The following is a 25,993-nucleotide window of genomic DNA, read 5'->3' as shown; positions in this document are numbered from 1 at the left end:
GTTATTGTTACGTAACATATGTATGCCCCAGCTCACTCTCATTTTCTTTGATTGATAAAATCTTCGATATCAAATTGGAGTAAACTTTTTAACTATTTTATTTTAATTAGTTATAATTATTTTTCAAATTATAGAGAATTTTTACACAAAATTTATATAGTGCCAATATATTTTGCATTTAATCTTTACGTCAAAACAAATCGTTTATTAAAAAAGAAGAAAATAGAAACGAGAAATTTATACGAGTTACGTATTGATAATTTGGGATAACAGCAGTTTATTAGACATTGATATACAGTGGATAATAAGGGCAATTAGGTGTAGGCGGTATTCGAACAACATAGTTATGTGCCAGCAAACATCTCTACATCGTCGCACATACTCTTGACTTTCGCTTCTCGTTCACATATATCAACGACACATCTTACGCACACGCATGTACATAGATATTTTTTCTATATATATATATATGTATATATATAAATGTATTTCTCATTACAGTATACAAGGACAGCTTTCTCCTCGAAAGTACTTCGAGATTTCCTCGCTAAACACTAATCAATACTCTCATCGTTTGGAAGACGTGGGACTTTGTTGTTGCTTTACTTCGTTACCAACTTAGACTAATAATTAGACTAATAATTAATGAGATCAACGACTTCTAAAGTCGGCGCGATAAATCGCCAGCAAAGGAACTTAGTTACATTTAATAATGATTATCAGAATGACATGATATTCTACCTCGTTAACACAATCGTGTAATCGTAAAAGATTTATTCGATTACGTATATACGTATTTCTCGTCGATGTAGACTGTCGAAGATAGACAAACGGACTAATAAATACTATTAGTCCAATATTTTATAAACGTAATATGATGATTAAGATCTAACATATGCAATACAACATATATTATAAGAGCAGAGTGCAGGAAATGGCATATGATAAGAGTGTGCATTATACAAAATTGTGCAGTGCGTTAAAAAAATGTGCATAATATTTAAATACATGTTATATACATAACATTATACAAGAAAATTAAGTATAGTTTATTTTGAAAGAAGTTTGGTTTAAAAGAAAAGTTTAGATTTAAAATTTTATATCGCGCCAACAATATGCAAAATATTCTCACGCATTAAAATGGCTTTATATACAAACTTTATAACATTCTTTGATTATCTACAAAAAAATTAGTATAACACTTGCAATTCTAATTTGTAATCGTACAAGTTGTATAATTTATCTAATAAATCGGTACTTTAATACTTTACTATATTAATACTATTTACTAATATCCATTACATTGGCCGCATAAATGTGCTAAGATGTTTTACACATCCCGAAGAAAAATGTACGGTACCAAACACATTAATATATCTGCTAATTATATATAAGCAAAATAATTGGGAGTCTACAGGGACGAGTATACTTTCCGTACAAATATATCACTCTTTGCTTAAAAAACGATCATTTACACGGGAATTAAGAGACGTGTGTAATCACGAGAGAGAGATTCGTTTATGAGTAGCATTGATTACTATGTCGGCAGTGCCAACGACTATGTCTAAAAAAACTCGCAACGCTGATAGAATTATGAATAATAGTTAACAGTGATTCGATAGAGTTCTTCTTTACAGGTATCGGTTTGCTGGTCAGATGAATAGTTTAATTCATTTTCTTTTCGAAAAATACATTTTGTCCCTTTTCTTTGGCGCATAATGATTGCAAATGAATTGCTTGAACTCTGAATCAAAATACAAATACAATCTAATCTCGTAAACGGTACTCAAATTGTGTGGCAATATTAACTGTAACTGCTTTAAAAACTGTTTTATAAAAACTTCGATATTTTTATATGCAATAATAAATTTATTGTCTTAAAAAAATGTTTATAATGTTTATATCTTTATTTTAAATTAATTACTATGAGAATTCTTATTAAAATGGCTTTTTATGTAAAAATACAGATAAAGGAAAATATATTCTAAAGAGAAAAATAGATTTTTTTATTTTTCCTCTTACCTTAAAACTGTGAACATACTTTAATGAATTATTTTCCTTCATGAATTTTGCCTTTATTTGTCTCATTGAAGCAGAGTTCAGCATATATATAATGCGCTTCATATTTTACACATTACAAACGTTTCAAATTGAATTGACACCACCCGCTATAATCCATCAGCCAAGAGTTTCCATTTAAGTATGTAGAATTAACATCTTTGGCATTAAATTACAGGTATCAGGACATATCGATTGCTTTCTACTTCGATTAATCCTGTATTAATTTAATCCCGGCACTAATTGCGGTTTCCCATCTAAATATATTCGTTTAAACTTAAGCTAATTGTCACGGCACAGCAATCGTCGTCGGCAGAAAAAGAAACACGGTATAATCACGGGATAATCCAAAGATGTATGTGTGTTGTGTACATAAATACACTTATAATTCTTGTATAATTATATCTAGATATTCCATATTACTTACTTTAAATACCTTTTTCTGTTACTCCATATTGGCGAGTTTAATCGAAATCTATAGAATTGTTCTATTGCAAGTGTCGAACAAATCGAAACGCTTGTCGTCATTCGTAATAATAAGTTCACTGTGTTTGTAATGCATATTATGCAGTTATTTATATAATATGAAATAATGGTCACAAAAACATATATAAGAGGAAATGAGTTAATAATTAATACGTAATGTAAATATCAGGAAATTACAGAAGTATAATTTCTCGAGAATTAATATGGGATCTAGAATATTGAAAATGATTATTGCATCACACAATTGTTTGTGGCGTGCAATCATTACTTTCAATAGTGCGTTCATGGCGTTTGAATAAAACGATCGATAGATTTCTAACAGAATTGACGAACTAATTATTATAAGTGGCAACCATTCGCACGAATATTCGAAAAAGCATGTACTTTCATGGGTTTGTGTTTTGTATTCTTAAAATTTTTCAACACTAAATATATATAATATATGCTTTGATATATTTATATATTTATACTTTTTTTATATATCTATATTAAATATATATTAGTACTCTCCTTTCGATTAGAACTGTTTAACAGTAAATTATAATATATTTTTGTATATAATAGATGAAGTCCATCTCGTAACATTATCTTCGCAAACAATCGATAAATTATAAACTCCGCCAACAGAATAACGCTCGGTGTTAAATCTATTTTCTATGGAAAGTGATGTCGCATTTGTGCTATCTATCCCTAATGCTACGGCGATAGAAATTTTCTATTCCCGTAGCTAATGGCTGACGATTCGTTGCAAATCGTACAATGGGGACAGAGCACCACGCTCCGACAGATTAGCCGTAGCGCTTACAATTTACATTCTAAATGGATTTTTACACTGCCCGAAAACAGAGTTGCTTTCGTTCCAGCATATTATGGACAAATTGCAGATTCTGATAAAATCTGATTAAATTACGATAAATTACGATTTTTATTTGAATGCGTGGGAATTAATTTTTGCATGACTTTAATTAATTTTGCATAATTTTTAACAAACTTGTCAAACAATTTTAACTATGTAACTATTTAATTAACTATATAATTAAATAATTAAAACTATTAAGAATATCAGAGATATTTGAAATGTCTGATAATCAGTGGACAAGAAGGAAGGCTAATAAGAGCGTAAGACGCAATAAATGGTGCATAGAATCTTCAAATAAACTGTACAAAAATCGTTAACAAATTAAATATATTTAATTTAACGTGTTTATAAATATAAAATATTCGCAAGAAGAAAACATTCTTTTATAAATTCAAAGAACCATTTGTAACTTCATACCTAAATCTTTCAAAACCAATTTGATATATCACTCGCAAAAGTAGTATATATTAAAAACAAGTTTTCGATATAAATTTTGAACAACGACAACCTAATCCGCGTTTCGAGAATGAAGAAATTTTTTTAGATGTTTTATTTGAAAAGCGGATGTACACTATTATTGCTTCGATTAATGAGTGATTGATCATTTTATCACTTGCATAAATATTATCGTGCGTGCATCAAGCAGCAAAAAATAACAAATCTGCATAGCTTACGGCCGGAAGCATCATTAACTTTGTAACTTGATTTCATAACTTCGTTTCTTGGATATGCCGTGTATTTCGTTAAATCTAGAAAACTTATATACTACATATATTTTTCGACGTGCAGGTCGCTGCTGCAAACTGGTCGCGAGATAAAGAAGCGTTTAACTACACATCGACCCTTCACTAATATCATTTCCGTTCGATAATGAGAAGTAAATTCAAATTATTTTCCTGGTGTACCAATCAATTATAGTATATCGATTCATCCAGATTTTATAAAACATGTTATGGAACGACGAATGAATGGTTACGGGCACAAATGCGTAATAGTCTAAAGAATACCATGGGAAATGTTTCCTTTGCTCAGTCTAATCAAAATTTAAATACTAAATTAATTAGAAATTAATTAGAAATTATTGTGATATAGCTTTACACTACGTGTAAAATAATGTTTGTAAAATTATACGATACTGTATTGTACTGTAATCTCAGTTAATAAGTAAAATCTTACTCAAGTAAAATAAATAAATTTATGTTATTAAAATGTGACGTCATTTTGGCGGAAAATTAGATAATATAAAACCGGGGATAAAGTCGATATTTGTGTTATATCTTCAATCGTAACATTAAAACCGCCTATTTTATCGTATTGTCTTACGTTCGTATTGGTGGTTCTGAATCTTGTGACCTGAGTCTCGAATTTATAATTTTTTCTAAAACGTTTCGCGAAAAATGCACTGAAATATAATCACGAATCACGCGGTTTTGCCAATGATGGGTGTTCCAGTCAGCTAATCGCTGCACATCGTATCAATTAATGCCTATGTGTGGACAGATTTCTTACAAGTCATGGCCGAGTCGATCCATCTCAGCCAGGAGAAAATCGACGTCGGCCTCCGTTACAGCGGCACTGGAAATGATATTCCTGAAGAAGTTGGGCCGTCGATCGTCCGGCTGGTAACCAACCATCAGCGTGCCGGATTGCATCATGCGACCTTTCAGAATTGGACATATCTAGAAGCATAAACAGTGTTCTCTCTTATTCTAAAACTTCTTCTTCGAAAGAGATTTCTAAAGCTTTTCTATAATGTTAATGAAATTGACTAAATTAGTTTGTTTGTGTATTTCGTATGCCCTTAAATTCATCAAACGCACCTCGGCTAAAATTTTTATTCTCTCCGCGGTATGTGGCATGTTCCGCACGCGCGTAGGCAGATACCAAAAACAGACGTTGACCAATTCAGGTTCGAGAATCAGGTAGTACTTGTCGGGCATTTGTTTAATCCTCCTAACCATGTACTCCGCCAGCTCCATCAGCCGATCCATGTGCTTCTCGAAACCTTCCGTTCCCTAATGATAAAATGAAATTCATCCCTTCAGTTTAAATCACTATGGTAGCGCAGCCTATGCGTTGCTGAAGAGAATGCCGAGTCGACGCGGACGCGTGTAATGAGAAAGCGTAAAATCGGCTTTCTGTAACAATGCCAATGGATTTTGTACCTTGGCGCGCCATTGCAGCCAAAGCTTGAAAATGTCGTTGTGACGGCCGCATTGAATGACCTTATCGCCAGTGTCGAACCTCACGTCGTACAGCTTGTCCGTCATAAACAGGTATTCCGCGGACATTTGGTTACAGCTGATCAGTAGCCCCTGCAAAATGGAAACAGCTCTCGCTTTCAAAACAGACGAGAGACGTGGGTGCCTGCAACATTTTTCCGATAACGAAGCGTTTCCGGAATTGTTTCGCATGGTTTACGATTGACAGGCCGCCGGAGGAGGAAGAGGGCGAGTCCGTCTGGATCGATACGCGACGCTCCAACACATGCGCGTGAGAGGAGGAATACTCAGGATATTGAATTTACAAAATGGCGGATATGCCGCACCAATGTTGTACTCCATTATTGGCCACCATTGTTTTAGACACGATTATTTCTCTTAGTCGCTTTCCCGAAGTTTACTATTTAAATAATGTTCTACATCGTGTAGAGAACTTTACGTAACGTTGATTTACATAACTAGCGAATACTTCCGTATTTTCAAGCTAGGGAAGGGATTCTGTAGTTCCACGTTTATGCATTTTCGTTATTATCACTGTCTTTCAACGTTAATACTGACAATCAGTGGAAAATGAGTATTAAATTGTTGTAACCACACATAGATATATTTAAAAAATTAATACTTTCACATGTCCGACTTGTAGATCTGTATTATTAGATAAAGCAACATGATTGTCAATGTTAACGAAGCATCCCTTGTGGACACCGCGCTTCAACGTCAACGGCATCCGACAAAAGCATGGCGCGGCGCGCGGCGCGTTCTCCCCCGGATATCTCGCGGCAGCCGGTGCACGGAATTTTAATATCCGAAGGGGAAGTTCGGAGTTAGCAATAACTGAGTCGCGTGGGGGGATAGACCCTCCCCGGTGGCGCGCTGTAGACGGACGGCAACATATGTTATCTCTTAGTTTAATTAAATTCCTGTAGTGCCGAGCACACCCCGGCACGTAGGTCTACCCCTCGGAATGCGACTAGTGTTGTCTCGTTGCCCTTGCGCGATGCAGGAATTTCAGTACGCTCGGAAACAGGGAGGATTTCTAAGAGTGCAACGTCTTGAACGCGTCGTGGATGCAACGTCGATAGTTATCCGTGGGGAGTTATTATTTTATTTTTCAATGTTTTGTGGATCGTGTCAGAATAAAAAATTAAAAGAGAAAGGAATAAGATAATAGAAATCGGAAATATAAACGCTTTGAACGAGAAGATACTAGTGATAATATTTTTTGATATAATATTTCCTGTTAAAGATTTTTTCATATTAGTGGAAATACTATCTAATTAATAACGTCTAATGTTATAACTTACGTCTTCCTTAAAGTGGATACTGGAACATTGAAGCAAGGCTCCCATAAGTTTATGTGGGTTCCATGTTACTGAATCAGCTCTGAAAAATCATACATTGGAATTTCATAAAAACTTTTCTTCGATAGATAATTTTTTATTATTTTGAGAGATAATGAAATTTGCGCGATAAAAATTAATTAATGTTTTTTATTATTCTCCAGAATTAGAAGTACTATCAGATTTGTTGTAAATATAGCGAGTTTAATTCTATGCTAATTGTAAGAAGAACTTATTTCAATTTTATCTCATTAATAGGAAAGGTCTCTGTGATAGCAAAGTATATCAAACAAGCCGTACATTTTACGAATAGTGGTAGACAATTATTCTTTTTTCGCCTTATCAGCAACCTGTCGAAGCGAGTCTTCGCCGAGCTGACTGAAAAAGCCAGCCGACCTCAGCTGGTCGTCAAACTCTTATCCACTCCCACGGGAACCAATAGGGGATAAAATATGAGTTATCTTCCCGCCGTGCCCACGGAAGGGGGTCTATCAATTCGAGAGGAGAGCTATTAATACAGCCACGGGACCGGATTTAACCCCCTGGTCCTCGGAGACCCACTCCGGCGGTAAAAACCTCTAACCCTTCTTAATCCTTGAAAAAGCATTGTGATATGTGAGAATCTACATTCACATTCCTCGACCCAAATTTGTTTTAGGTATTTTAGCGGTTAGTGGTGCACAAAATTATTGGAGCAAAAAGGAGTAAATCTGATAAAATACAGTAAATAATAAAACAAAATGTTGCAACAAATAGTATTTGTTACAAATATTAGGCATAGATAAAATTATAGGATTTAGAGCAAATTGAAAATAGTACACGTCATTTTTGATAAAACTTTTTATAAAACTTAGCTTTAAGCGCGTAAGTTGCGTGCTTTATGATAAATATTTGATACTTGGCAAGTGACATGTTTATCGCGACGCCGGTCCCGCGTGTTGGCTGAACATCCTGCGGATGATACGAGGGTACTCTTGAAGCACCCTCGAAGCGCGATTCGTGTCGTTAGCAGACACTGTCTATTATTCACTCGTATGCATCCTTCTTCATGTTACAGATCGACATATCTATTTGTTTAATTCTAACAAATATTCAATCTCATGTGTGTAATATTTTCTCTTACACAATAATTTACGTTAACGTTCGTTTCTTAATTATTTGTCTTTATTTTTCGTTACTCTCTAAAGCAAATTTATAATTATTTATATTTTTACTATTATATCGGTAAGCAAAATGAATATTATAAAATATTATTTATTTTAAACTTGAATAAACGTTAACGTTTAAATTTTAAAGATTTTTTTACAAGTAAAACATTAACTTTAAAAAATAATTGCACGTATTGGTTTATTTTGTAATTAATTATTACTTATAATTATAATATACTAGTAATAAATTAAAATTAGAACAGCAACTTGCGTTGCACTTTTTACATGAAAATAACTATAAACTTTTTACAATAAATTTACGAGTATCAATTTAGTGGAAGAGAAATGTCAGATACAAAATTTTTTCTTCGCATAAGACACACAGATCACTTGAGAAGTGTGTATAAAGCTCGAGTGATTAATGCGATTCGCAGCTGAAGCTGGCGCACACGGCACCCTTCCATTCGCTTTTAAATTCATCCAAGGTGCCAACCCCAAAAGCCGCTCGATATATATTACAAGGGATGTTAATTACCCGCACCCTTAGCGTAATCTGCGTGCACTATGTGCGGAAGTTCTATGTTCGGTAGCGCGAGAATTACGCTTCCGACTCGGTAATGATCAAAGGAAGATGTTGACAGAAGTTAATTTCTATCGGCACCACAGTATATTCTTGTAACGCGAGAACGAAGATGAAAATACAAGTTTTATGAAAATACAAGTCAGACATTTTCTTCAGAAAGTAACGATTTCAAAAAGTAAAGATTATAAGATATTTCTGTAATGACGAGGATTAAATAATAATTAAACTTCCTCGAGAGATTAATGAGAAACTAGGAACTTGTAATTAAGAACTTGGAGCTGACTTAAAGGAAGTTGAGCAGGTGGTCTGATTTCTATTCTTAACCAATGGCTTGAAACGTAAACCTCGAACTTTGAGCTTTACGTACACCCGCAATTTTCTCCGACCTGCCTCTTTAAGTCCGATCATTTCAACTTTATCGTGAAGGTGAAATCATGGTTCTTTCTCAATTCTGCGCAATCTAGGACGCGGGTACGAAGGGGACAGTGGGGGAGGAATGAGGACCGACCGGAGAACGAGGGAGGCAGTTCTCTTTGTACGAGTTTAATCCGGCATTGTCAAGGCACGGGCTTTTATTTCAGGCTCGCGGAGGAAGACACGATGGTGGCACGGCGCCGCGGCGCGTCGATATAAGAGGAGAATTCTGTTCTGCAAATGTGCTCCAGGGAACTGATCCAGCTGTTGCTCATGCGTCGGATCTTTCTATGCGCGCCTTTCGTTTGCCATTTTAATCAAGACTTCCAGGAAGGAAGTTCCCGTCGCGGTACAGTCCACACAGAAAAATCGCGGATTCGTGCATTTGCGATCAACATGGCGAAGAAACGGTAATTCGTAATTGTGATGGTCTCTAAAACGTAGATATTTGTAGTAAAATATACACGGTGAAAAGTTTTGTAAATATAAAAAATCGTTTTGATTATGTAAATGTTAATTAAGAAATATTATCTCCATTATAATGTTATTATACCTTAACACATATAAGATACATTATCTTATCAACATTATTGGAAAATACTGATGGTATACTCTGATAGACGGATTGCTATTTTTTTTTGTATACATAAATCATCCCCGAGAGACTTCTCGCACCGATTTTCAGGTCAGGGATTGTCTGAATCTAGGGAGCAGATGCGTCTGGATGCAAATCGTGGATTAATCTCGCCAACCCCATGCATGTCTCGTCCGTACCCCTGACCCCTATCACACAGCTCGAAGGGTTCCGTTGAGTTCGTGTCCACAAATATACAATCAGAAATTGCGCATATTCTCTGCGCTTTTTTAGATATAATTTGCACTTGATTTTGTATATTGAAAAATCCAATTGGGCGCCGTATTTTTTCTTTTCCACTATTTTTAATATTATAGTTAACAATAAATCTAAAATTAAATTTTCAGTGAAAAATATTTTTATCCATTTATAATGTAAAAATATATATTATAATTTTTGATATAATAAAGGTATTTCTAATGCAAGAAATTTTAGGGCAATCTGACGCCAGCCCCTCGTAGCATCCTAATCGCGGTTTATGCGAGCGATACATTACGGGCTGACTGCCTTCGAGCATTCTCATGTAAAATTATTTGCAGCGCCCGACGTTCGAATCACAACTACGTCAAAAGGAACGTATCGATTTTATCCCACATATGCGATGTGCATCGGGTTGGAGGCGTTTTTTCAAAGAAGTCCATTATAACTAAGCCCAACTAAGCCCCAATAAACTATAAAATGTGTGGATTGGATCTCCCCTACACAACGAACGTATACGCGCTATATTCAGATTTAGTTGCGGAAGTAAATAGAATTTTAAATAACGCAATAAACAAATAAAACATTATAAAAATAAAGAAACATAGAGAAAGATAACAGTATTTGATCTCAAAATATGGCGACAAATTATAAAATAGTTTAATTTAAAACTTATTGATTTTATACGTTCTTTTTTACCGCGGTTCAACTTTTGTAGGTATAAATCAAAATAAATTTTTAGTATTTAATTTAGCACTCACCGTTCGATGCCGGTCAGTCTCGGATGCCTGTACTTTTTCGACAGAAGCAGTCCACCACCCCAAGCCGCCTATAACAGAAATAAATGATTATTCGATGATGGATCTCTCTCTCGAATACACGATGATGGAATGCAAAAAATTAACATGAGAGACATGCGATCAAAATGCGAGATTTCTTTAAGCACACTTCTTAATCTGACTTATAGATCCGGTATTTTCCGAATTCTCCCTGCTATTCGCTCGCGAATGTAGTACTGGTGGAACCTCTGCCGCTTCCCACATTTATTATTTACGTTAAGGTTCTTACGTGTTTGGCATTTACAGCTTAAATCGTATTTGGATGGGCTTGATTGCATAAGCGCATCTAGTTTGAAACGGTATACTGCTTAAATAGGCCTTTGAAGCTATTCGATTAAATTAATATCTTCTCTCTTTTATTATTTACTATATTTTTTACTTTATATAGTTATTATTAAGTAGATATAATATGTATAATATGCAAAATTAATCGATAATTAATATATATCTTCTTTTTGATCAATATCGAGAAAAATTTATTTGATTGGAAATAATTATTGTTTTATTTTACGTTGTATAAATATTAAAATGCTCCAACAAACGTTATTTAAATTCATGTATTTGATACACACTTGAACACAGACACTTATAAATACACAATATATTATTTATAATGTATATATTTAATTTTTTCTCGAGAAGCATTACTCACGTCGACATGCAGCCACAGATTGTACTTTTTACAGATATCAGCGACTTCCGGGATCGGATCGAATGCACCAATAACCGTTGTTCCCGCAGTGGCATTCACGAAGAACGGTATGTGACCTTTGGCCTTGCGCTCCAGGATCAATTCCTCCAGCTTCGATGGAATAATGCGACCGCGCTCGTCGCTAGGCACCATCACGCAATTATCCGTACCGAGGCCGCAAACGGACGCGCATGATTTCACAGAATAATGGCACTGCGGGCATTAATAATCCACACTAATGATAAACAACCTAATCAATTTCCTCTCATGAATGCGTATGAAACTTTAATCAATCTATTTGAAACTTATGTAATTTTAATAATTAGTTTCAATCAAAAAAGTATTTATAATTTTATTGCTTAATATTTTTTTACATGATATATTATGATTCCATTATAACTATTAAGTTTTCTGCAATTTTCCGCTAACGGTTTTTAAAAGTTAAGTTTTGTCAAATAGAAGAAAAGTTTTAAAAATATAGAAATAGTGAGTAGTTTAATTAAATTCAAACGCGAACCTGATCGGACGTAAACATAACCAGCTGTCCTCCGATAGCAGAGAGTCCTTTTTCTTTGTAATACGGGAACATCTTGTGCCTGGCCGCGAGAAAGGCGTAAAGATTGCTAATAGATCCTCCTGGTGCGAGAATGGAATCACCGCAGTTCCAGCCTATAAGCTCGCGCATTTTTTGTAGAACAACGTGCTCCATTAGAATGAATACGGGCGCGATCTCGTAGGTAAACATATTCGTGTTTGCCGTCGCAGTTAGCCACTCGCCGGCCATAGACACTAAATCGAGACCGCATGATAGTTGATTGAAGAAACGTGGGTGTCCTAAAAACAAGAGGAAGGAATTTCCTCAGAGAAAAATCGCAATCTAATCGCGTATAATTTGACTAAAATTTCGCTAAAGTGCGTATCCTTGTCGAAAATTATGCAAAGGTGGTGGAAAAATTAATTACCGCGCGTTGGCGATAAATCACACTGCAGTGATTGTTGACAAGTGGCTCTTAACAGCAAAGTAATTAATAACGTTGACGTGGCACGTGTCCGAGTACTATTACATTTACACGCGGCCTTGTAATGTCGCGTAAGTTAAAGGCACGCAAGAGAGAAAAGACGGCAAGAGAGAGATTTAAGCTCTTCCCGAGTACGTTGTCATCCGCTCGGCTGAACATCGCGCGAGGATCAGGCCTAATGCTTCTATTCGATGGGAGCGCAGCCTTCTGATGCAACTAGGGGAGCGAGTACTTAATTTTCTCTCTCTTTCTAAATTTCTCTTCTCTTTCATAAATGCCTAAGCATTTCAGCCTTCTAATCCGCTATTTGCGTTCCGCGTTAAGCTCACTTAGTTTAAATCAATATTAGAAAAAGACATTTATAAAAAGAAAGAAAGTGCGAAGAAGCTATAAATTATAAAGAAGAAAAGGATGACTGGTCAAAAATTTTTAAAACGTTTTCTCGTGTTTTCTCCCATGTTTCATCCGGAAACAATCAATGGAACGTACAAACATCATAGGACCCTATAAAAGAACCCTACGAGCACTATCACCTTTTTGGGATAGCATAAATCCCTTGATCCTTGAAATATGATGGATTTACTTCGTTGAATATCCGGTATCGAAAAGACTTTGACCTTTGTGTGATCGATTATCTTATGCTTTACCGCACGACGCACGGATGCTGATATATCAAAGGTGCATTGCATAAAAATAAAGAGAGGCTTAAATATCTCAAATTTATATCAAAAGTCTAACATCTAAAATTTATATAGACAGAACGTATGTTCATACCTAACGGAATTTTTTACACTAACGATATTAATTCGAGTTTACGGCAAATTGTATTAAGTACACGCTATTGATCTATTCGGTAGTACATACATATACACTTTAATCTTCTGGTTTTACGGAATGATTGACACACGGCATCACGAACTACGGATATTCCCCTTCACCGACGGCAACAGCCTGGGATTCGACGCGTGGTAAAGTCGAACCGACGTTAAAGGTCTAGAAGGATAATCTCCGATTCTTGTCGGAGGATTCTCTTCACGAACGCGGACCACGTATTTCCATTAAAGGGATTCTATTAGTGGAAAACGATTATGCATAAAATGATAGTCGATATTCTTTAAAAAGAATTTTTATTATCACGATAATTACGGCTATAAATCGGAACAAACGATATTCTTCTACTTATCAAATATGCCTTATAATCTGCTATATATTCTTTATACTATCTGTAATACGCAGTTTATATTCCATCTGCTCTGAAAATTTATATTGATTGCAAACGCCTGACGGATTTTACTTTCTCATCTATCTTGAAAGAAATCTCAACTATTTCAATAATCTTTGTAAATAGCTACACAGACCAGACCGATCGATGGAAGCAAATATCAACGATCCGACACGAAAATCGCCTCAGACACGATATCAGATGGTGGTATTTGAGCCGTTTGTCGTACTGTTATTCGCAATTATCTCGGTCCGTGGCTCGTGGCACGCGTCCGGTCGAGGGGGTCTGCGAGAAGACGATCTTCTCTCCTCTTTCTCCGTCTAGCAGGAGCGACAGAATCGCGTCCTGGCCAAGGGTGGAGCAGGGTTCGATGGTCCGAAGCGCCCGCATTTTGCGCGTCACACGCGTCGCTGCTCGACTAGATTGTTTGCAGAGGCTCTCAAACGCGTATACCGTCCACGAAAAACAAACACGTGCGACCAACTGGTGCAAGATAAGCCGCTTTGCGTTATGCAGATATCTGCCGCGAATTCAGGATCGCGCGAACAGTCTTGGCATCTTCTCGCAGCGGCTACGTTAAATTAACGACTCTAACCTCATGTTATTAGCCGATGTGTTTTCGTTTCTTATTTGTAACTTTTATATCGTATGTAATTTTTTACTACAGATAAATACGAATAAATATCAAGCAAAGATCAATATAATATTATCTGAAATAAGTTGATCAACGATACAGATTCAAAGAGACTATTTTTGATTATTTTTCTTTTTGCAATTATATGTTTGCATTTAATTAAAAGTAGCTGCGTATCTAGGATTTCGATTTGCAATACAATGAACAATTTGTCTCAAACGCGGCCGATTCTTCGCAGCGATTATGCTATCCAGGGAATCATTTTCCGACTAATTTGCTCCTGCCCTCGCATAGTCAGAAAAAAGAGAGTACGCAAGGAGAACCTGCTTCGAGCAGACTACGGTGATATATTATAGGACTCGGGATTTGTATGGAGCGAAGTGTGTAACTCGGGCTTAACATTAATGCTGCGCGATCAATCATACCGCTCATAAGGAAGGTAACATTGTGCTTGGCATTGCTGTTATATTACGACTATAAAGCATTTTGCAATATATTTAGTCATAATACGCTTATTTACATCACTTTGTTCATTGTATTATGAAAAATTATGATTCTCATTTCACTATTGGAGCATATAAATATTACTGCTAGAAAAACTATAGAAAAACTGTTATTTTACGTTTTCAGAAATGTATCTTATAACGGCAAATTTTATAAAACTATTACTTTTTAATCGGATAATTTACAGAAAATAGAATCGAGTTTAATGCCCTTTTGCCTTGCCAAGCGAACAAATGCGTTACGTATTTTAAATGTCTGGTATGTTTGATCTTTTTCGTCGGAAACTATCATCGCTCGAATACTTCCCATGATACGGCGTTTTTCGCATTCCGTGACGAACCGATTTACGCATTCCACGACGAACTATCGATATCAATTTAAATTCCTCCGCGTGATGCTGCAGCCCGATGCTGCCGCGCCAAAGCTTCGCGAGAAATATCGCTACCCCTATATCGCACAGTGTACCACCCTCTGCAGCTGGGTTCCGCTCCCTATTTACTGTTTCCCCTCTACCCTACTAAGGAAAAATCATGTAGAAATGGCTCTTAATTACACCAATCCCATTGAAATTCGCCACCTCGAGTGCCACGTGCAAACTTATGCGAGCAATAACGTCGCAGTCTTTTTATACTAGGCGATAGCCAATAATACGAATTTGGAAAAAAAAATTTTTTTTTAATTACAGTTATGTAGAAAATTATACCTATTGCACAAGTTATTTCCAGAATTATTGTATCACTTGTTATTTCATATAATGATTTTATAATTATTTCGCTATATAAACTATAAACAATTGTAATCTATGAACAAAGAGAAAATCATCCAATCTAATATCCAGTTACGTAACGATAAAAATACCAAAGGACAGAAACAGATTACGCAAAATCCTGCGGACAATATTCGGCACGCATATATGGCTACGTGACCTAAAAAGAGTTACATTCAAGCGCATAGCTCTTCAGTTTCTTTTCAAACAGCTGGAATTTCGATTTGTCACAGATCTCTCGTGCTTGTACAAGTTTTGTGAGTCGTAGTAAATGGAGTATAAGTTTTCGAACAGAATTGGGTTGCAATGTTTCAATGTCGGATATGTGATTTGAATATATTTGTACAGATGCGATTATCATAGAAATTTTGTCATTCAACCTACTAACAAATACGAATCGATTAATGATATGTCATTATCGGTATATATGTGCAACTTTATGACTAATAAAAAATATCCTTAATAAAAAATTAAATATATAACATTCGTATTGTTTAAATCAATTTATATATTTAAAATCTCTACTCTCTATATCATATTTCTTTTATTTCAGAATATTTCAGAACTATTATTGTCGCTGCAAGTACATTTTTATTCTTAATATGTTCATTTGAATATCTAGATAGCATTGTTTTATCAGTCATACTTCTATTGTGGAATTTTATTAACTTTTTTTCGCGATCATCGTTTTCGTTACCGTTATCGTCACCCTTCAACATATTTTTGATATATTTAATCTTCTAAAAAAAAAAAACGACTTTTGCATCGATACACATCAGTCGATAGGACGTTTTCCTGTAACCAAGTGTAGATATCCCCTCCCTCCCCAAACCCGATATGCGAAGGGTACCCGAATCTTGCGGCATATAATCTAATAACGAGTTTTTGTCGGCACATATCGTGCACGCGCCCTTCGATATCGAAGGGATGATCACGCGGCCCTCGCTTCCTTTTACATGGACTGCAGACAAACGGGATTCCTGGCCTAAGTTTAGTTAGGTCTGCTCCATTGTGCATTACCATCCATTCAAGCTGGTAATCGAATCCTACCGAGATAGCGAACTTTCGCACACCGTGGGAGATTTGCGGTTGACTTTTGGTATTTAACCGAGCCTCTATATTGATAACCAGTCACTTCGATAAGTCGACATTATTAATACAAAATTTCCGCATACTGATACTCTTAAAGAACTCGAAGAATAATTTACTTTATATCTTGAAGAATTTATAAAGAATTAGCGAAATTAACAAGAAAATTTAAACCGGAAGAACTAAAGAGAATTTGATGTGTTCTCATACAGACAAATAATATATACAAAAATTCATAATTATATGTATACTTTGCTGTTTTATATATTTATTAAAATTTTATTAAAGCATTTGTGTGACAAAATCTAGTTGATAACTGATCATCAAATGTGTGAAAGAAAAGATCTTACTTCACGTACTGATATATTTTTGAAAATAATTTATACAGAAGTGTAAGAAAACGTACGAAGCAGCTTTTTCTAAAAAATATCTTATCATTTCCGATAATATAAAATGTGGCACGAAAAGAGCACGGAAATATCTATAGTTATCGCGTGTGTCTCTGTGTCTATTTATTACAAACACGACGTCAATGTGTCTATTTCGAGGGTTGGCCGATAGCCGTCGGGTTTCATTGCCGGTGTCTGTCGCTACCTTATCTTCGCCCCTGCGAGCGTATGCTAAATTGAATATGAAATTATGTGGCTTATCGCCCTAGGGGATAGGGACGTGCGATAGCAACGGTGTTAAAAATGCTCCTCTTGATAGGGGTGCTTGCACTTTTGCAGTATTTTTTGTCTACTATCTCAGCAACGTTGTGCATTTTGCGTTGACACGAGCATTAATAATTTTGAAACACGAATTTTATTGTAAGGGTACTCAAAAAAGCAGAGTTACTTTAATTCAATTTTCTATTATTCCTAAAACGTTTAAAATTATGCGAAATTAAATAATCAGAATATATAGCTTCTTGGAGTATAGATGAAATAATAATGAAATTATTTTGAAAGTTAGAAAAATAGAGAAAATGAAAAGGCTTTTCGGTAATAAGAGTCACGAAGAGACAAACGGCTATTTGATACATAAATATTTATCCTTACCAGAACAGACATATGTTTATGTCTGTTTTTCTGTAACGAATGTCTGTCCGGTATATGTATCTGTTTTTCTGTAACGATCGCTAAATGTTTTGGTTTCGAAACATTTCGAGACGTTTCGAGACGTTTCGATTAGATGAAGAACCTTTCTGATACAAACATTTGACAAACCGTGTGCGAAATATTCTGTAATCTTATGTGACAAAAGTATAACTTGAGTTTGCAAAGGAATACGAGAATGCTTATTTTTCGATAATGATATTTCTCAATTCTCAAAAATTTAAACTTTCTGTTTTTCTGTTGTCTTTTCCAAAATTTAATAATTAGATTTTTCCACAATAATTGTAACGGGTGTTCTCTTTGGAGTATATACATCCCGCTGATATTTTACTTGATTTTCTATTAAGAATCTAACACAAATTGGAATAGAAGTAATTCATATATTTATCCATAATCTGATTTTTATTAGCTCATTTTCCATTATTAAAAAAATTATATATTTAGCTTCATTGTTAATTATATATTTGTTATTATGTAACTTTTAAGATTATATACTATACATTTGCAATTATTTACAAAATCATACAAATTTTACTAACAGCCACGCTTACAGATATGATTGACTGATTAAAAGTTGTTTGATTAAAACTTTATTAGCTGTTCTAATATATTGAGAAAATGAAAAGAGTTTGAGTATTCTTACCGGTCTTTACTTGATACTTCAAGGTTGTGGAGCAATCCAGTAAAAGCTGTTGAAGAGTTAATCCGGTATCAGGAATTTCTAGATCGAGCAAACGCATCATATCGTCAGGATGATGAAAATCAAGGATCTTCGCATTTCTATCATTCGTTGATTTGACGAAGTCCAGCAGCATGTCCACCACCTTCATCAAGAACTCTCTAGTTGCCGGATAGCCTTCCGCATTTTGCGGCAGAATATCTGTGAACAAAATAAAAGATTGCAAGCGCGGATTCTTTGTTCTCGTTTATTTGTTAAATAACAGTTAAGTGATTTACGACAACCATCAATGTAGAAACATCAATGTAATGAGCATTAATACAACAAGATCATGCATAGATTTTATTTAAAAGGCATCATAAATAAATTTCCCAATGTTTTCGAAACTTATATATATATATATTATTACATAATATTATATTATATATAATAGTTTTAGTATTTATTCATTATACGAGCATCACTTCTAATTTCTTTTTGCTTGAAAGTACATCGATTTAACCTATTTATACTATTTATTGAAATAATTAAATTTACTGTTATATATATTTTTTTAAGTAGCGCCTGTATAATGAATAAGTACCATATTTTTTTTTATCAAACTTGCATCTTTGTCATAAATTTATAAAAATAAAATCGGATAATAATAATTTGTGTGCAGTACAATGCAATGACTACGATAACTCTCTAATTGTTGGGATCAAGTGAAATCTCTTCTACCATAGCGATTAATACCGCACTGACAAGATTCTTCTCGGCTGTCACTTCATTGTTCGACCTACCATCATGACTTTGATAGCATCCTCGGAGACAACGCGCGATTAGAATGATTTCACCTCATCAAACAATTGAAAGTATAAACCTATATTGACACACTCTCACTTGTTTGGTGGGATGACACCATCTTATGCACATTCTTCTTTCTCTTCCTTTTTGTTCATAGCGAATCCTTTCTGATATCTTAACACTATGTCCGTCTTTACAATAGCATGCAATTATCATTAGGCTATAAAAACCATGCAAAATGCAATTATTCCACAAGCAATGAACATAATTTTCAACTTGAGTTTCACATAATTAATATTAGAAATTAATAATAAAATAAACGATAAAACTCTAAAAATTGTCTTCATACTGAATTTACTACTAAGTTTATAAGTAAATAATAAAAGTTATATTAATATCAAAATATATAATTTTCGGATAAAATTTTACATGCTATTTACATATATAATATATCAGAACTGTTTTCGCAATTGCGAGCAAAGCACGATAAGACATATTACAATGTACCCTATTAATATACATATATATGCTAGTTAGATCATTGAATCGTACAGATTCAATGAAGACAGAACGAAGTCGTTGCAGTGGAACATTTCAATGCGCTCGTGGTAAATCCTGGGTAAATTGAACTGTCCTTCTATCGTGGCGCAACCATAAAATATCCCATGAAGTAAACCATCCCCTCGTTTCCCATTGCATTAAGGTGATCCCATGGATAAACAGCCAAGCTACTATATGGGACTTTGCTTTCAAATTATTATTTAGCATTTTAAGACAGTGGTGGGTACGAATGAAATTTCTTAAAAAGATATAATATTATCCTTATTTTCAATTCTCCTAATATTGTAAAAACATAATATATTTTATTATTTTTAACTACATACTGATAACACCATACAGAAGAATTGTCAGAATTTTACAAGTTTTATAACACGCTACTGTGCTTCATTAGTTTAACATAAATATAAATAATAATTTTATTAAATCTTTACAATAATAAAGATCTGAGCTCGGGCTAATATTTGAGCAAAAATATTTGCTGGAGATGAAAATTTTAGCTCCTTGACCGATAATAATTCTTTTGAAATGCTTCGCTCTTCGATCGATAAGAATATTTTTTCAATAATCAAGAATGCTGAATAGAAGCCGACTAAAGAAAGGAGGGCGCACGAAAACTTATGGTGAATTGCCTTGAGCCTATGGTTAGACAAGGAAAATCCCCGGCTTCCAGCGGTCGGATCCAGCTAATCCAGCTCCATCAATCTAATGTCCAAAGACCTCCGCCTTTTTCTCGAGGTTTATAGCACTTTTCGAGATACAAATAAGCCCGTAGCAGTCTCTCAAGATTTCGTTACATTATAAGTACCATCTAATTGGCGTCTGTTCTACTTACTAATTAGTATTTTTCGTAATAATAGAGTACATACTACGCGCATAAATATTTCCATTTAAATAAATGCGATATCATTTTTGCGAGATTATTTCATTCGTATTCTAATTCTATAATAATTCTTATACGTGATATCTCGTTGATTTTCTCAAGTGTATCATTGAGTTCGGTAGTCGATATGCCCATCGTGTGCATAGTCATTTGGTACCAGATGTGTTTAGACCCTCGCGTTTCGACTTTAATCAAAACGCCTTCTGAGGGTTGTTACACGTGGCAATTAGTCACGCCGATTTATAAGCCGGATTACGGCTTTAATTTATAGTAATACTGCAGATTTCGCGTTACGACGTAATTCACTTACGTCCTCAAGGGGAAATTCTCGTTTTTGCGCGAGATTTACTAGTTGTTCAAAATAAAAAATCCTTCTCTGAAGCACGAATCCATTCAAATATTCACAATTCTACGAGCGGCACGCGCGTGTCGTTATCGCCCGCTAACACTTCCCGAACGACGAGGATGACAAACCCTTCCGTCTCCCTGCGGCGTGTAATCTGTCCTCAGCCACTCGGCACCTACCAACCTCTTTGGAATAATTCTAAATCCTCTATTATTATGCACCCTTCCGACCGACGGGCCTCACGAAATCAGGACAATATTGTGACTCTCGGATTTTGCTCTCAAAAAGCCAAGTCTGCGCTTGTGTAATATAGAATATATCGATGTGATTTATTCTCTCTAAACCAATCTTTTTACGCCAATTTTAAGTGTCCGAATAATGCTGAATTAGAATTACTATCGTTAGAATTGTAGTTTAATCGAGAGCATGAATGAGTAAAGCGGCGATCATGCACCATACGTTTGTTAGTTGTTCGCGATATTTATCTTTATACCAAACTCATGCAATGTTCTAATAAATATTAACTGAAAACGCTTTCTGGCAATTGCCACTTACCGGAGTACTTCAGGTTGCAATGCTCTTTAGAGAGCGAATAAGTGTTTTCGGAGCTCATTAGTCTGGTAGGCGAATGCGTTCGTGCGAAATTCTGAAAGTCAAAGCACAACGAAGATCTCTCTTCTTAAAATACACTTTGCACTTACGTGATGTTCATTTAATTGGATTAATTTTCAGAAAATATTAAAAGTAAATTTTTTAGTTAGAATTTTTATTAATCAAACCAACTTAAATTTAATCTGCTTATATAAACTAACCATATTAATTATTACAAGTATCGGCAATCGCTTGCTGGAAACCAAGAAATTAACACGGTTAGCCTAAGAATCCCCAGTTGTAGTTACGATTGAAATCAGCGAGACAGATCGTGTCGACAATGTCCACCAATACTATGCTCGTCGATCGGTGACCGGCTCTTTATATAGCCGTTCATCGACATAAACATTGGGTATACAACTTCCGCGTACTATTATGGAAAGTTTCGGTTTGTGATTTGAATGTAACGTATTCGCAAGATGAGGAATTATTCCTTTGTAAACTCAAATCGGCTTGACCAATGAAATATAAAACAGGAACACAGTCAGTATGTTACCGAAGCATTACTTATATTATATTAATTAAATAGAAATATTTAAAGACACTGTCGACGTCGATCTCACTAAATGAGCAGACGTAATGAATGATGTGCAATGTGGATGCCTTACATATAAGTATTCCTTGATCGCTGTGATTTTAGTGCCGATCATTTGCACATTGTCCATGTCTCTGCTTGTGTCCCTCGCCTCAACAGTTCCTACAACAATCAACAATAGGTTTCGCTTCAGTCACGACGTACTGCGGCGTCGAGTCATCGGCGAGTTTCAGCGTGATTGCGAAATCGTTAAGCGAGAATCGCCGTGGTAACCGCGATAGGCTGAGCGACCGAAGAAACATGGACAGAGAGCAATTTGTGGTCTTTTTTTTTAATTATTTCCTAGAACACAAAGCTTTAGCACTTTCATGACCATGGCGAAGAACATATTGCAAGTTCCAAGCTAACCAATCCACAATTTATTTATTTATTCTTTTCTCAATGGAACATATATGTTTTCAAAGCGAAAGTAATAGTAACATTTATTGATAGCTTAAGATTGGGTCTCTGAAGCTGTATATAAGTAACACATAAAGAAACCAATATTAGAAAATTTAAATAATTGATACAAAAAAGCTAATAGAAGAAAAAAGACAATTAAAAAAAAGTAATATATAAAAAATTATAAAAAAAATAAAAGTTATAAATTTATTAAACAATTAGGCTTTTATTTCATCGACTACAATTGGCAAATAATCATCGTGACGATTCGACCATTGGTTTTGGTCCGATTAATCGTCAAGACGTTAATCGGACCAAAACCAATGGTCGAATCGTCACGATGATTATTTGCCAATTGTAGTCGATGAAATGAAAGTCTAATTGTTTATTATATTGTTGGTTAATTACAAATGTACTTTCGGTTATAAATTTATTGTTGAAATAAAGAATAAAATTAATATAATATACAGAAAAGAAGGAATAAGAAATAATAAAATAAAATAATAAGGCATAAGAATAACTTACACACATTATAATATAGAATAAGCAGTTTCATTAAAGCATGTGTAGAAGATAGCTAAAAAAAACTATCTTTGAATACGCTAAGAGTCGTGCTTTGACGTATCGTCTACGAAAATAAATTTTAGAGGAAAATAATTGTCTAAAGAAAGAAATTTTAATAAGTAAAAAGATACGCGATACTGAGAGGGCACAGGATCATCATGCTCAATCATGTACTATCGCAGATAGAGTTAAATTTGTAAGTAAGATAAACTCGCGAAATGTAGAATTGAACATAGTTTATTGAGTTTATTATTATTAACTATTATAAAAATATATAATCGTAGAATGGACGAACTCGGATCATCAATCGCACTTTGTGTTCTAAGCACTTTACTTATAAGACAACCTTCTTGAATTTCTCAAGCAATCAGATCGCTTTGCTCTCTGAATCAATAGAGCGGTCCTGGAAGCGTGAGAAATAAGCTGAAAAAGGTCCGAAAGACATCCACCGATTTCTTTATAAAACATTAAAACGTGCGATAGAAGAAAATGTAAAGAAGAGATTAGAATGTCTATGAAACATGCATGATTAATGAATGTATTAGGAGAAAGAACATGTCATGTAAAATATTAAGATTAATGTTGTAATTATTTATTTTTTCGCATCAATATATTGAACCTTTTTTACATTAAAATAAAGAAACACGCGTGTATAATTTATATTAAATTTTCGAAAAGTTTAAGAAACAGATAAATCTCTTTTGTTATAAAGCAGAGTTTTAAGTTAATAATTTTAAAATTATCATATTGTAGTTGGCGGTACTTTATTTCGAATTTTAACTTCTCCTTTAGTTTTCTTGATCAATTTTTAAAAGGTTATATCATTTATCAATATTATTTTATTTCGCATTTTAATTTTTTTACAATCTTTTTTTATAGCAATTCTAGATTTAATTTAGTTTTCAATTTTTAAAATTTGAGAGAGATTTTTTATAAATCCAGTAGCGAAAAGTATGTTCTTACACAGAAAAAAAGGTCGTCGCATCATAATAAGTATTTGAGAGATTGTAAATTATAAAGCCGTGAGTTGTTATTTAAAAAATTAAATAGAACTATACAGTTAAACATTTTAAACTATGTATTAAAAATAAGCCAATTAAAAATTAAAAAAAATAAAAATTATGTCTGTATTAAATATTGAGAGATTCAATTTTGATAATATTGTCATGTCTATAAAAATCACATTATAAACTTATAACATATAGTAATTTAACATAATTTTAAAACTGTACTAATAATTTAGTACGCTTTTAGTTAGCTTTATTAGTAATTAGTCATAACTATTAGTAAATAGTTAGCTTTATATCTAAATATAAAAATTTTCTTATTTTAAAATAAGAAATTCTATTTTTTCTTCTACTTTTTTATTGGATATATTGTTTATTATTAAAAAATTTCTTTCATTAATAGTAAACTTATTAAAATTATATTTAAATTTTATTGACAACTGACTAACTTGTTGCTATTTCAATCATTTCTTTAAGAAATGTACTGTTCTTTAAGACATGTACTGTTTAAACACTTTTTATATCTTTAAATTTCAACTTATCGTTATATTTTTATTAAAAAACACACACATAGAATAATACATTGTCAAATTTTCAAACATTCCTCGATAATTTTATAACATACATTGTACCAAAAATTAATTGCCATCTAGTAAGAAGAAATTATCTACCTTCTGATACAATCTTTATCTCGTACTCACCTAATCCCTTCTTCTTTGTCGGATTTTCGGATGTGGCCGGATGGCTTGTTGGTCTCAACGGGGGCTAGATTTTGCCTCAGAACGAGCGTAGGTTTTAAGGGTGGAATGCCGACGGAGTGGCGAAGCGACGGGCTTCAGGGTGGTTTCCAAGGGACTGCTTCGTACCGAAAACGCCTGGACGACTCTCGAGCTTCGGCCTGACTCGGCCTGCCTCGAGTCTGCCTGACCCAGTTTCATCTCGCGCAACCTACGCAGCCACCCTCCCCGATCGGGGGTGCTTTTGCGTAGGCGTGGCCGTGTCCAGTCGCGACTGGTGGGAGTTGAAGGGTGAAACATAGTGGTGGGTGCCAGGGCGTGTCGCCATGCCACCAATCCCGAAGCGAACGTCACTTTTGACGTCAGCGGGAAGAAGAGAGTAAAGGAAAGCAAGTATGCCAATTTCTCTTCTTGCTCGTTTTTTTTTATATTTCCAGACTCCTTTTTGTTTATCCTAGCCGCGTGCGGTTTCCGTCGCGGAACTATCCGCTACCAACTCTTTTATATATTATTCAATTCGCTACCTTAGGCCGTTGAGACGAAGAGGCGCTCAGAAAACAAGAATCTCAATTTCTCGAGACCTCCGGTGATGAAGGATGGAGGTAGATTGAAGTTCAAGACGGTTCTGAAGGATGATAGTACGTTCATAAATTTCCAAGGCCTCCAACAGATGTAAGTCAATTATGTCATATGCCTTTTACATCTTTGCTCTTGAAGATGCTCGATAAAATATTAAATGTAGAAAACATGTAGTTTCCAGTGTTCAAATAGTGTTTAAACTTTAGCTCATTTATGATCTTAAGAATAAAATTATATACACAAATAATTAAACTCATTAAACAATCTATTGCATAAAATAATAGTACTACTTGTAGCTTTTTGAGACAAAGCAAAAAAAAGGATGATTATCACAAAAGAAGATAAAACTAAAGAAAAATAATATTATTACCAAATAATATAAAATAATTTTATCAGAGAAGCAGTTGTCTCTTTTCTTTCAATC

The 25,993-nt window shown here is 34.5% G+C and overlaps 1 protein-coding gene across 4 annotated transcripts; it reads right to left on the bottom strand.

The window, feature by feature from the left end:
• Nucleotides 1-260: 260 nt before the first annotated feature.
• On the bottom strand, nt 261-25,284 carry Gad1 (glutamate decarboxylase). 4 transcript variants are annotated; one of them, XM_071714832.1, is made up of 11 exons: nt 24,955-25,284; nt 22,315-22,403; nt 21,611-21,701; nt 18,447-18,683; nt 11,990-12,306; nt 11,434-11,685; nt 10,704-10,771; nt 6,930-7,008; nt 5,569-5,718; nt 5,224-5,418; nt 261-5,082 (listed from the first exon to the last, which is right to left on the bottom strand). In XM_071714832.1, the coding sequence occupies exons 2-11, from the start codon at nt 22,369-22,371 to the stop codon at nt 4,909-4,911; spliced, it is 1,620 nt and encodes a 539-aa protein (XP_071570933.1). In that variant the 5' UTR covers nt 22,372-22,403; nt 24,955-25,284; the 3' UTR covers nt 261-4,908. The 4 variants fall into 4 exon arrangements, with proteins under 4 accessions (XP_071570933.1, XP_071570934.1, XP_071570935.1 ...); XM_071714833.1 differs by lacking the exon at nt 24,955-25,284 and adding an exon at nt 21,868-21,901 and having other exon boundaries at nt 22,315-22,406; XM_071714834.1 differs by lacking the exon at nt 22,315-22,403 and having other exon boundaries at nt 24,955-25,275.
• Nucleotides 25,285-25,993: the final 709 nt, after the last annotated feature.

This window comes from Temnothorax nylanderi, unplaced genomic scaffold, assembly GCF_030848795.1.
Source record: "Temnothorax nylanderi isolate EJ_2023f unplaced genomic scaffold, tnyl_v1.0 TNYL_tig0147_pilon, whole genome shotgun sequence".
Lineage (NCBI taxonomy): Eukaryota > Metazoa > Arthropoda > Insecta > Hymenoptera > Formicidae > Temnothorax > Temnothorax nylanderi.
This window is presented reverse-complemented; position numbering and strand designations above follow the sequence as displayed.

What these genes read in the sequence shown, in the direction of transcription:
- Gad1 (XM_071714832.1), bottom strand. Translation starts at nt 22,371, where the DNA reads ATGGACAATGTGCAAATGATCGGCACTAAAATCACAGCGATCAAGGAA. An exon ending in GAAGTATCAAGTAAAGACCG is followed by an intron (nt 12,307 to 18,446) that starts GTAAGAATACTC and finishes TCTTGTTTTTAG; the next exon opens with GACACCCACGTTTCTTCAAT. An exon ending in TTATGTTTACGTCCGATCAG is followed by an intron (nt 11,686 to 11,989) that starts GTTCGCGTTTGA and finishes TAATGCCCGCAG; the next exon opens with TGCCATTATTCTGTGAAATC.